The sequence below is a fragment of the Meriones unguiculatus genome, chromosome 2, assembly GCF_030254825.1.
Source record: "Meriones unguiculatus strain TT.TT164.6M chromosome 2, Bangor_MerUng_6.1, whole genome shotgun sequence".
Lineage (NCBI taxonomy): Eukaryota > Metazoa > Chordata > Mammalia > Rodentia > Muridae > Meriones > Meriones unguiculatus.
Genome location: NC_083350.1, coordinates 37,253,930 through 37,267,142, shown reverse-complemented (window position 1 = coordinate 37,267,142; position 13,213 = coordinate 37,253,930). Strand labels below are relative to the sequence as shown.

The window sequence follows — 13,213 nt, the reverse complement described above, 5'->3', positions numbered from 1 at the left end:
ATTTATCTACTTGTTTGCTGATTGGTCTGGAGTTTTCAACAATAACCACTCTGAGTGAAATGAGATATAATCTCATTATAGTTTTGATTTATTTTCCTAATGATAAAAGATATTCAGTACCTTTTTGTGTGTTTATTATCCATTTGTGATTTTTCGAGAGATGTCTTTTTTCTGATGATTTTCTACCTTTGGTTGGATTACTTGATCTTATTATTTCTTTTTATTTTTATACTGTATATATCAATTCTCTATTAGATGAATAAACTGGTCAACATTTCTCCCATTATATATACTGGCTCTTCTGTTTGTTGAGTGTTATTGTCATTTTTTTGTTACAGAGAAGTTTTGTGAACTGGAGGTAATCTCATGTCAGTTATTAATTTAATTTTCTGAGGTATTAGAATCTTACAAGGAATGTATTGCTTGTGCATATACCTTGAAGTGTTTCCCAGGTGTTTATCACTGCCATTTTCAGAGTTTCTGGCCATATTAAATTAAGCTCTTTAATCTGTTTTAAGTTGATTTATAGAGAGTGGGATATAAAGGTCTACTTTTAATCCTTTACATGTGAATGCTCAGCTTTCCTAAGACCAATTCAGTGAAGATGCTGTATTCCTCTAAGGTATGTTTTTGTCGTCTTTGGTGAAGAACAAATATACAGATTTATTTTCTGGGTACATAATCCTATTCCAGTTCTCTCTGTGTTTGCTACTGTGTGCTTAGCCACATCTCTGCAGTCTACTTTGAAATAAGGTATTTTGTACAACCAGCATTGCCTTGGATAATTAGAGGTGCTTGTGTTTTCATGCAAATTACGGGATTTTTTTTTTCAAGATCTGTGAAGAGTGTTCATTGGTGATTAGAAAAGGCATTGCTTTAAATTTGTGAACTGACTTTCTGTAATGCTAAATCATGAGAGGACTTCACATTCGTTACCTTTGGGATTCTCAGCACTGTTTAGATTCCCCATCACTCGTGTGTTTTGGTGTGCGTAGACGTCCATGTATGGATACACATACCTAGGTGTGGAGGCCAAAGGTTAATGCCAGATGTCTCCTCAAGCACTGTTTCTCTTATTCCTTGAGATAGTGTCTCTTTTTTAATCTTTTTTAAAATAATTTTTTACATTAATTACATTTTATTTGCTTTGTATCCCAGCTGTAGCCCCCTTCCTCATTCCCTCCCAATCTCACCCTTCCTCCCTCATTTCCTCCCATGCTCCTCTCTAAATCCACTGATAGGGGGAGGTCCTCCTCCCCTTCCATCTGACCCTAGCTTATCTCTCAAAGAATTCAGCAAGACTGGGTGGGCAGAGCTTTTTATGTGGATGGGTTTGGGGGGGATTGAACTCAGAACATCATGCTTATGTGAGCTTCATCTCTCTGACTTCTCTATCACTTCTATATTATTTCCCAGAGGTCTTTTGCTCTTTCTTAGCATCTAGTCTCTTTTGTTATCATGACACTCCTTTTTCATGGAGCCTTACAAAGAGAAATTGTTTTTCTGCAATCTTGCTAGCTTTTCCCTTGGTGGATCCATTTGTTCCACCCTGTATTTACGTAATCAGTCACTTCATAATGGATAGGTAGCTTTTCTCTAGTTTTTTCATTCATATATTTACTTGCTTTTGTTTATATTTTGAACTACGTAACAAGTCAAAAGAATCTAACAATAAGCCTGCAAGGAAAACTGTTATGGGCTTCCATACCTGTAAACATCCGTCAGTTTTCCTGAAGCAGTCTGTAGTTCCTAAAAGAACTGCAGCAAGGGTCTGTGCCTTCCCTCGTTTGTCAGATATTGATAACAGTCCTGTAAACTGATTGTGTGTGTGTCACCAATGTACAAACTTCCCACTTACTCAAATCACAACCAACAATTTACATTATGAAACTGTATCTTCCCTGACATTAAATTCTGTATCGTTTTCCTTATTATGTAGTTCCTCAATTTCTATTAAGACTGGGGATCTTTATAGTCTTACTAAATTGGGTGTGCGTCTTATGTATATTACTTGCTTCTCTCAACCATTTTTTATGTATGTGGATGTTCCATATGAATATGGACTTGGAATTGTTTCATTCATTTATTTATCTAAGTCTGCACCGAGGCTGTGATGCTTCTTCACGAAAGACTAGAGTTTTTGAAATGTTTCATTCATTTACCTAATTTTGTATGGAGGCCATGATGTTTCTTTCTTTATGAAACACTTGAGTATGCCATTAGTACACGTTTGTATATCACCAGCCTTATCGTATCAGTGTACTCCCACTCTTCATTAAAGAAAAAAACATTCATTTCTCTCAGTTGAACATAAAATTAAACTATAATAAAATCGCAATTGCTTTCATTCCACATGATGTGCACTTCTAAATTGTCTTGAGGTATTTATAATTTGTGTAAATAGCTGATATTTGCCTATTTTAATTTATTAAATTTAGTGTTTAAAATAATAGGGTTCATTATATTTTCATTCAAATTCTGCTGTATTTTTCTTATAGTTATTTTTAATTACCATCTCTTCTTCCATTCTTCGTTCTTACTTAGTCTCATGCTCCCCACAATTAGTCCTTTCATGCCATATTTGCTTAATTTTTGGTAGTTTATAATACTTAATGCCTTTTTGTTGCCCTAGATCTCTTATTATTCTTTTTCCATGTCCTATAGGTATGTTAAAAAAGGATTTATATTTTTCGGTTTGAAGCTCTACATAATTTAACTAGAATGCACTTCTTTTATAAAAGTATACACCAGCACACTATCCCTTTGAATCCTGCTTTTCTCGCATCTGGAGTTGATTTTGAAACATGTGGATCTTTCTTGCAGCAATCTCATGGTGTAGCTGCCAGCTCACTGTCCACCTCCTTTTCCATGGTGTCCTTTAGCATCAATGTCTCCATTAGAGCTCCCATATTCGGGAGTCCTCTTCACCAGAGGATCTTTTCAAGCTCTTTCTGAAAACATGCTTGAACCGTTGCTGTTCTGCCAATTAGCTCTGTCTCAAGTCTCAGGAGGGCTGCACCCACCCTATCGCAGCCCCTTTGGAACATCTAACATGCCGAGGAGCACTTGGAAGTCACGGTCTTACTGTTTTTGTCTAAGATATCTAAGACCTCATTGATGTCAGGCAATTGCACAAGATTCCTTGCTCTGTGAGAGCAGTGTTGGTTTCTGCATTTTATTATCTGCATTAATAGACATGCAGGAAATGAGAACATAATGATAGAGAGCAGCCAGGAATAATCAAAACTTCAGGTTTGAGGCAGTCATTTTTCCCAGCTTCATGTTTTTCATAATAGATTTTTTTTTTTTTTTGCTTTGCCGTGGATTTTTTTTATTCCTTTTTAAATTGTTTATTTATTTACTCACTTTACATCGCAAACCTCCCCATGGGAAACGGAACACAGTGCAGTGAGCAAAGATGGCTTCCTTACCTCTCGTATCTACCAGCCATTTCATAACTGCAATTTCTACATATGTGACCAAGAACTAGACAACATGTCAGTCACCATATTTCTCTCAGAGTAACTGATCAAGTTCTAAATTCATGTCACATGAATGCTTTTGCTCACATTTGATCTAAAGAGAAAATCCTCAAGACATTTAACTAAAAATTCATGAGTCCTATCACTACTATCACTACTTATAATAGGGAAAAACAATCAAATTCCTCTTGGTGACTGATATGCAAGGTCTATGTGAAGAGGATTGACAGTTTTGATAAGACCTGAGAGGCTAGGGTCAGAGAGAAGAGGAGGACCTCCCCTGTCAGTGGACTAGGGTAGGGACATAGAGGGGAAGAGTGAGAGAGTGACAGAGGGTAGGACCGGGAGAAGATGAGGAAGGGGGCTACAGATGGGATACAAAGTAAATAAATTGTAATAAAAAATAATAATGATAATTTAAAAAATGATTTTTTTAATTTTTATATGCATTGGTGTTTGCCTCCATATATGATTATGTGAGGGTTTTGGATTCCCTCTGTCTAAAGTTCTAGACAGTTGTGATCTGCCATATGGGTGCTAGGAATTGAGCTTGGGTTCTCTCAGAAAGCTGCCAGTGCTCTTAACAGCTGAGCCACTCTCCAGCCCCCAAAATAATATTTCAATACTCATGTTGCTACTCAAAACGTATTTCAAAATTATGTGAATGCTTTGAATTAAAAAATACAATTCTTCGGGACTATTTAATAAATTAGTATGACAGATTCACAGGAAGAGTGGAAACTCTTATTTAAGGATCGACTCCTGAACTCATGAATTTTCTTTTTAGATTTGTGGACACTGAATTGACCAAGGGGGTGTCTTTCATAAAAAAAAAATATTACAGTGTACAACTGTTCTGTGGCAGCAAGTAAACTGGCATTATGACAGTTTAAAAGAAGGCATAAAAGACTTGATTAAAGAAAATGAAAGAGAAAATATTTGGAGCTAAAGGTCTGGGGATTGTTTAGATTTACAAGTGCAGTAAGAACCTTTTAGGTTTAGGCTAGAACCTTTTGAATCAAGACAAAATCATCATCTACAAAGTTCATATTCAAGAGCTATATGATGGAGTAACAAAAACAAGTCACAAAAAAACCACAAAATGTTTAAAATCGTAATCTTATGATTTTATACTGGGCCTCATTTAGCTGTCCTCAACATGTTTTGGGGGCTGCCTTACTTAGGGTTTCTATTGCTTAAGGGACACCATGATCTAGCAACTCTAATAAAAATCAAACAAATGAACAAACGAAAACAATTTAACATTGGGGCTGGCTTACAGTTCAGTGGTTTAGTTCATTCTCATCATGTTGGGAAGCATGGCAGCACACAGGCAGACATAGTACTGGAGAGGCATCTAAGAACACATCCAGATCTGCAGGCAGCAGGGAGAGGGAGAGCGGAGAGCGCGGCTCTGGCATGGTTTGTGCATTTGAGACCTCAAAGCCCACACTTAGTGTGACACTTCCTCCAACCAAGCTATACCTACTCCAAAAGGCCAAACCTCCTAATAAGGCCACTCCCAATGAGCCTCTTCAAACCACCCCTGAGGCCAACAAAGGACAGTCACATTAGTAAAAGTGCAGCCATTATCCAAATTGTTCAGATAATTTTTCAGCATGGAAGTGATGCTTTGTAACTTTCTAAACACTAGGCAGATGTAAAGTCTCACCTTTTAATTTTTAAATCTTGTTCATATTTTTGCATCTGAATTCTGCCTCTGGTGGTGGTAGCAGAGCCAAAAAGAATAAATAGCATGTTAGTTTCTAGGCTTACGAGAGTATGATACCAAACTGTTGGTAGTATGTGTGCTGGTCAACTTCTCTGCATTCATTGGCTAACATCTTTAGGTAGGAACGGAGTTACCAGTTCAGGGTCTGTCAGGGCTTCTGCAAAAATCACAGCCGGCAAGAAAAGCATTGCTTCGTATGTATTTCCTTCCGGTTGCTCTTCAACACAATTGCCTTGTCCTTTTCACCAGGTGGTTGACCAGATTGATACCCTGACCTCTGACCTGCAGCTGGAGGATGAGATGACTGACAGCTCCAAAACGGACACTCTGAACAGCAGCTCCAGCAGCACAACGGCTTCCAGCATAGAGAAGATCAAAGAACAGGCCAATGCCCCGCTCATTAAACCTCCGGCACAGCCATCCGCTATCCTCACAGTCCTGAGAAAGCCAAACCCTCCACCGCCTCCGCCAAGGTTGACGCCTGTGAGGTGTGAAGAGCCTCAAAGGGTGGTGCCTACCGCCAACCCTGTAAAGACTAACGGCACCCTGCTCCGGAATGGAGGCTTAGCGGGCAGGCCGAGCAAAATTCCAAATGGAGACATCTGCTGCATACCCAGCAGTAACCTGGACAAGGCTCCATTGCCGTCTCTGATGCACAGACCTGAAAAGGACAGGAGTCCGCAGGCAGGGCCTCGGGAAAGAGTGCGGTTCAGTGAAAAAGTCCAATACCATGGCTACTGTCCTGACTGTGAGACTCGGCATAACATGAAGAACAGGGAGGTCCAGTTACACAGCGATCCAGTTCATCCGCCTGGAAAGACCCCTCACCAAGGCCCTCCACTTCCTCCTCCTCCTCATCTCCCCTCTTTCCCGTTAGAAAATGGGGGACTGGGCATAAGCCACAGTACCAGCTTCCCCCCTCCCACACCTGCACCTGTGCCTCCCCCCACTGCACCGAAACCACAGAAGACCATCCTGAGGAAATCCACCACCACCACAGTGTGACGTCTGCCATTCAAGAAAGCTTCTGTTTGTTTTTAGTTTTCTGTACGATAAACACAAAATCATACGTAACGAGCACTTTCTACTCAAGCAATAAAAAGCCCAAATATATTAATCTGCATTCAACAAAATGGCATAAAAACCGCCTGGTAAGTATGCAGAGCGATGCGTCTGTCCTGGATGTACATTCTTTTCCATGTTCCATCATCAGAAACTTCAGAATAACGAGAAAGTCTGAATGCATTTTATTTTTATTTTTATTTTTTTTGCGATTGACCTGTGAAAAACTGTGACCTTCAGATTCCAAGTATTTTGATTTACTATGCGAGAGGATCTCAAATATTTTGGTTGGTTGATAAAGTCAGGGCAATTCATTTCATTCATGCCTAACTCATCTATGCATTGATGATGTCATAATCCTCCCTTTGATCTAATGCTTTTTAATAAGAATTTTAATACTGAAGGACTATTTTATTATTTTTCTAAAGATGTTTGTCAATAATTTTGCATCATGAAATGCTGAGAACAATACCAAAAAGTTTATTTTCTATACTATACAATTATGAATCATGTGTTCAAATATATATGTAATGAAATATTTTGAGATTTGGAAATATGTCAATAAATAATAGTAAATAATGAGAAAGCCTAATGTTCCTGAGAATTAAAATGAAGTAGAGGTTACTTTAACCCCATGTTAATATTCAATGAAATGGGAAGCAAGTCTCAAGAGTTTGAAGAAGATGACACTGATTGGATATCACAATTTCTAAATTAAATATCATAATCTATGTGGTAAGTATATCCTTCCAATATTTTTATATTGTATGCCTCCATTATGGTACTTCTAGAACCATTGCTAAGCCTTCTCACAGGACACATTGTAGATAAGGCCATTGAAAGGTTGAAATTTTTGCCTTCTGTCTACCCGAGCAAGCTCAGTTTCCATGGAAGAACACACATTCATAGCAGGGAAGGTGGAGATGTTCCTGGCCACAGGGTTGTTCAGCAAATGGCCTTTCTCTTTGTATGCTCTGAGTTCAAAGATGTCAGGGAATTGTTTTGCTTCTTTTTTTTATGTTTCATATAAGAACATTTTCTTTCTGCCCATTAAATCCAAGTCTTGAGTGATATTTGCAATCTAAGAAACTTACTGAGTCAGGAGTCAACAGTTATCAGTTGTACGGATTTGGACTGATGTCATTTTTGCCTTGGAGCTAAAAGTTATTTATCTCACCTAAAATGATTGTGAGGTAAAGTGCCTGGAGGGATGTCTTTTAAGATGTAACAGTGGAGGGCAGTGTGTTGGTGAGAATTAGTTTATTATGTGATTGATCTGAAAAGTATAGTGACCTTTTCAAATATTATCCTTCTGATTTTAAAACTTTAACTTTTGCTGCTACAGGGGGTGGTCTTATGATTTAGAACACCCTTTTAAACAGCTTTCTATTGAAATATGACAATGTATTTTGGGACGACTATACCAAGAATATAACATTTATTACTTAAATGAATGTTTGAGTGAACAAAATAAGTGAAGAATAGAGAATGTTCTGTTAAAAATTTATTCAATGTGCTATTTTATCTTTTTGTGTTGTACATGAGGATAATGTAATTTACTAATCCAATATTTTGGAAAGATATAAGACAATAATGAAGAAAGACAATGATTTGGTACTTATTAATGGAATGATCAGTGTATTTAAGAGCTACCAAGCAGGAAAATAAATGACTGAACTGTTGAATACCAAAATAATGTGTTCTTAACTTTTTACTCTATGCATTGTCTTGAAATAAAAATTACTGCAGTAATAAAAACTTTTATATTGATATATTAGTGCCATTTACTCTCCAACCTAGAATTAGGTCATTGAACTTTATTTTCTTCCTTTAGTCCATCTTTCTTTTCAGCCAGTTACTAAGATCTAACAATTACCATATGGATTCATATTTTGACCCATGCCAATGTCTGGGAACTACATTTTATCTCAAGGTATCACAAGTAATTCACAGAACAGATGATTTTTTGGTAGTAAAACAAACTGAATGAGCTGAGTCATTGAAATTTTGTGAATAAGGACATTGGCTAATATGCCTCCCCAAACCCAGATCCATCTTTTGTCTTCAAAATATAAACAAAGTTTTCCCATAAAAGGCTGTATTTTTGTTTAATTAGTGACTACAGTTTTTTATAAATCAAAATATTTATAAATAAGTAACTAGAAAGTCAAGTCAAATTTCTTGACTTACCATTTGTATATTTTTTATAAAATTTACACCAGTTATTTATGTATTAACCAATATAAACAAGTCGAGTACAATAGTATCAAGATTAAGTTCTTTTAAATGCAGGTTATTTCAATTTCCTTTAGCATTTTTTAACATACTGTACTAAAACGATATTTGAAAAATTGATAATTTTGCCACATTTACTGGAACCTATACTTTGAATGCATAGAAACCTATATACGATGTAAAGAAATTAAGATGGAATATCATAATATTTTTTCTGGAAACATATAATTTGGATGTCATCAAAGACAGAACAGTTTTTATAACCAGCCAACAGTGCAGCAAGACTGCAAGGTTGAAGTACACACTCTGCCTACTGTGGAGCAGAGCATTCGGAAGCACAGTATACCATTCCACATGTAGGCAACACTGTATAGCTCCTCTTTTTTTTTTTAATTAAAATTTTATTTTTTACATTAATTTTATTCGCTTTGCATCCCAGCTGTAGCCACCTCCCTCATTCCCTCCCAATTCCACCCTCCCTCCCTCATCTCCTCCCCTGCCCTTTTCCAAGTCCACTGATAGAGGAGGTCTACTTCCCCTTCCATCCGACCCTAGCTTATCAGGTCTCATCAGGACTGGCTTCAGTATCTTCCTCTGTGTCTTGGCAAGGCTGCTCATCCCTGCGGGGGGAGTGTCAAAGAGCCAGCCACTGAATTCATGTTCCCCTTACTAGGGAACCCACTTGGATACTGAGCTGCCATGGGCTGCATCTGAGCATGTGATCTAAGTTATATCCATGAATGTACCTTGGTTGGAGTATCAGTCTCAGATAGCACCCCTGAGCCCAGAAATTTTGGTTCTGTTGCTCTCCTTGTGGAGCTCCTGTACTCTCCAAGTCTTACTAACTACCTCTTCTTTCAGGAACTCACACAGATGTGAAAGCTTTCCCGTGTTTTCTTTGAAGCAGCAACTTGTTAGGATATGCATTTGTGAACTTTTATTTATAATTGAGAAAAATTCTCTTAACCTCCCAATATTTGTAACAGTTTTATACAGGAGTCAATCTCCTATTTTTAAATTATCCTTAAACTAAGGGTTAAAATAGTTTCAGAAAAATACAAAGTGAAACAAAACCATAAAACATGTCCCTTTTCCAATTTGTTATTTTTATGTTTCCTCATTAACTTACTAATATGCTGGGAAGAAATGAATGTGGTAGCAGCAGAGCTGGTTTAATTGACCTAAGAAAAGCACTTAGATTTGAAACATAATATTCACTTCACTGCTACTGTTCAAAGAGGAAAGGAAGAAGACACACTTATTTATTTATTTTTTTATGGCATCAAGGCTTAGCCTATGGTAGCAGTTTCATCACGAAAGCCCTGGCCCCTCTGATGATCCCATATCAAATATCCATCCTATCATATGTTTACATTAAAATTCACAACCGTGGCAAAACTACAGTTATGAACAGTTATGAAGTTGCAACAAAATAATCTCACTACGACATGAGGTCACCATAAGATGAGGTCGCAGCATTAGGAAGGTTGAAAACCACTTACCTATGGGGAGTATGAACTTACTCATGGCCTTTTGTCTCTATATTTCAATGAAGGCTTTTATTTTGGGTGTGTGTGTACTTTATGACAAATCTGAGTAGCTACGTATTTAATTGCATGTAATGAACTGAGAAGCCATTCTTGTCTGTATATATTTCTGCTATATGTGGCTACATGTGGCTAAGACTCAAAATGATCCTGAAACTTCTGTTTGTTTCTTTTTTTTCTCTTTAGTGTTTCATGGTAACATATTTTTCTGTAATATACTGTTAGAACAGGAGCAGAAAGATTGCACTGCAATTTACGTTACTAAAACACTGATATTTCTGAGTGAGAAAATGATTTATGAGCAATGGAGTTTTAGAAAGATGCATCACATAATTAGGTAAAGTGTTTGGGGCTATGACAATTACCAGGCATTATCATAAAATCATATGGCATTTCTTGGGTCAATGTGTAGCTGTGGCTCTACAATTAAGTTTTCAGGGTAAACATTTCAGAGTTTTAGAGTCATTCAACTTGGATGATTCTAAAATAATGACAGGCATGATGCAAATGCTGAGGCACGCGGCAGCGTTGAGCATACGCTGCTGTTAGCTTGGCCCTCATGAAGCTGTGATTATGTGGGTGGCATTCCATTTGAAGAACTTCAATTTTTTTTTCTGCTCTTATGGGGAGAGTATTTTTTTTTCTGGGCATTTTTATGTTGGCATGACTACTCAAGCTTTTTCATTTCCAAACATCACCATTTAATTGTGTTCGTCACAGCTCTGAACTCTGCGTAACTTTTCTTTATTTTATAGTCATTTTGATGCTCGGGAAGGGTTACCTATTGTTGTTCTGACATTTTTAATGTGTTTGATCTATATATAATGTATGTGTAAAGGGATTTCAGACAGTTTAGCCACCGTGTAAATGGAATGAGGCCCTGAATAATGCAAGCCTTGTTTTCTCATGTATACCAACACAGCGTCACCTCTCAGTTCTTCCTCAAATTTAAACACTGTTATTATGATTCGTTCTCCCCAGAATACTGAATTCACAGTCTTCATGCTCTTGACCCTAGGTGTGTCATTTTATTTACTAGCGTTTCCTTTATGAATTCCACCTACTTAACTCTGACCCTGAAAACTGAAATAGCTCTGGCTCACAATGGAACCTTTAAGAAACCAATGTGACAGAACCCTCTCTAATGAGAATTACCTTTCCTTTGTTATAAGACAGTAGATGTAATTTTCCACGATTTTAAAACTTCATTGACAGTCCTCCTAATTACAGAGCGGGTTTTGGACCAGATAAATAAATGTGTGTTTGCGTAGAGTGGGTGACGGTTCATGAAAGCCAGACATGTTATACCAGTCACTCTAATGGACGTATTTACTGCTGAATGCTCTTCAAAAATGCTTTTGTTCACATCCTATTACATCCATAACATCTTGATACCTTACACATTGTCGTCGTCTAAATTTTACATATAAGCAAACTGTGGTACTGGAAACCTGGTGCCTGAGATGTTACTTTGTGGCCAAATGATAAAATCGTAAAGCAGGTGTATTTCCCCGCAGCTCACGCTCACTCCCTCCTCCAGAAGTGCAGCACTGCTCATGCATTGTTGAGAGATAATCTGCGGAAACCAAATTCATTAGTTCCTAGAATTCACTCAGAAAGTTGTTGGGTGGTGCACACTGAGAAAAAATAGTGTATTTCTACATGGGTCAAGAGTATCTGAGTCTCCATGCTACCACAGAGCAAATAACCCTAGTGCATTGGTTCTCAACCTGTGGCCGCTTTGGGGGTCGAACAGTGCTTTCACAGGGGGCACATATTGGATATCCTGCATATCATGTGTTTACATTTCAATTCATAATAGTAACAAAATTAGTTATGAAGTAGCAACAACAGTTGTTTTTTTTTTTTATAATTTGCTGACTTTATGTCCCAATTGTAGCCCCCTCCCTATTCTCCTCCAGCTCCCACCATCCCCTGCTTATTCCCCCTGCCCTATTTTCTTAGCTACAGAAAGGGGGAGCTCTCCCCCTGCCATCTGTTGGGGGTCACCACATGATGGACTGTATTAAAGGGCCACAGCATGAGGAAGGTTGAGATACACTGCTTTTGCTTCTGTGCCTTCTTAAGCCCACAGCAGCTGTCTGAAAATGTAGGCTGTGAAGAACCAAATTCATCTTCCAGGGCAGCAACAGCCAAAGGAGGCGGAACTGAAGACACTACAGCAGACCTGCATGTGTCATCAATAACATTAGCCGTATGAACTTGTCATGCCAACCACTATTTCCAAAGATGGATGGGTTTGTAGTGCGTATAACCTGACCATTTTACAAACATAGACTCCTCTCTTGTTTATAGTATGCAGTGTTGCTTCAATTTCAGCACAATTAAAATGTTTTGTTATTTTAATAATAGGTGAAGAGAAAATAAATACACCTGGCAACAGCCATTTTAAAAACTCAGGAAGAGAAATTTATATCATTCTCTGTGTGTGTGTGTGTGAGAGAGAGAGAGAGAGAGAGAGAGAGAGAGAGAGAGAGAAAGAGAGAGATTTAGATTTTATTTTAATATCCAAAAACATCATAATTCTCTCTGAGGCTATTCAACAACTTGTAAATTTTTAGGTAAATATTTCAGAATTGCTTCCTAAAAATCACTTTAACAAACCCCCTTTGAAAGAGTGCTAGTGTTTTTATTCCAGAAACCGAGAATGTATTGGATAACTTAGACTGAAGATTGACCTTGAATTTTCATCAGTCCTCCTGCTTCAGCCTCCCGAGTGCTGGGATAACATGAGCCAACTTCATAATTTATAAATAATAAACTACTCAGTAGATTAGGTCACTATATACAGAACTTTACTCTGAAAGGTACATAAACTAGTTTGACCACATATATTCAAGATATAAAATAGTCAGAAAAGCATGCAATCTTATTCCAGAAATATATTACTGGTCAAATAAATTGTGACACATCTTATGTTTGGTACAATTTAGAATAATAATGTATTATTATAAAACATCAATTTGAAAACAGAATTCTCGATTTTAGTCACACTTATTTTCTCAACACCTGAAAGCATTCTGGGTCAAATCACTTATAACTAGGTCTTGCTTTGAAATGAAGGCACACAAAGCTGGAGCTATAGCTCACTGGTGCATGTCAATCATACAAGGGACCACGGTTCAATCCTGAAT

General features: G+C 37.5%; 1 protein-coding gene across 4 annotated transcripts in view; it reads left to right on the top strand.

Moving 5' to 3' along the window:
* The window catches only part of Prr16 (proline rich 16), a 204,879-nt gene extending 196,845 nt beyond the window's left edge, over positions 1-8,034 (top strand). For all 4 annotated transcript variants that reach the window (XM_060377279.1, XM_060377281.1, XM_060377280.1 and 1 more), the window contains one exon: positions 5,464-8,034. In XM_060377279.1, the coding sequence (XP_060233262.1) occupies positions 5,464-6,219 (756 nt within the window). In that variant the 3' untranslated portion in view covers positions 6,220-8,034. The remainder of the gene's footprint in view (positions 1-5,463) is intronic.
* Positions 8,035-13,213: the final 5,179 nt, after the last annotated feature.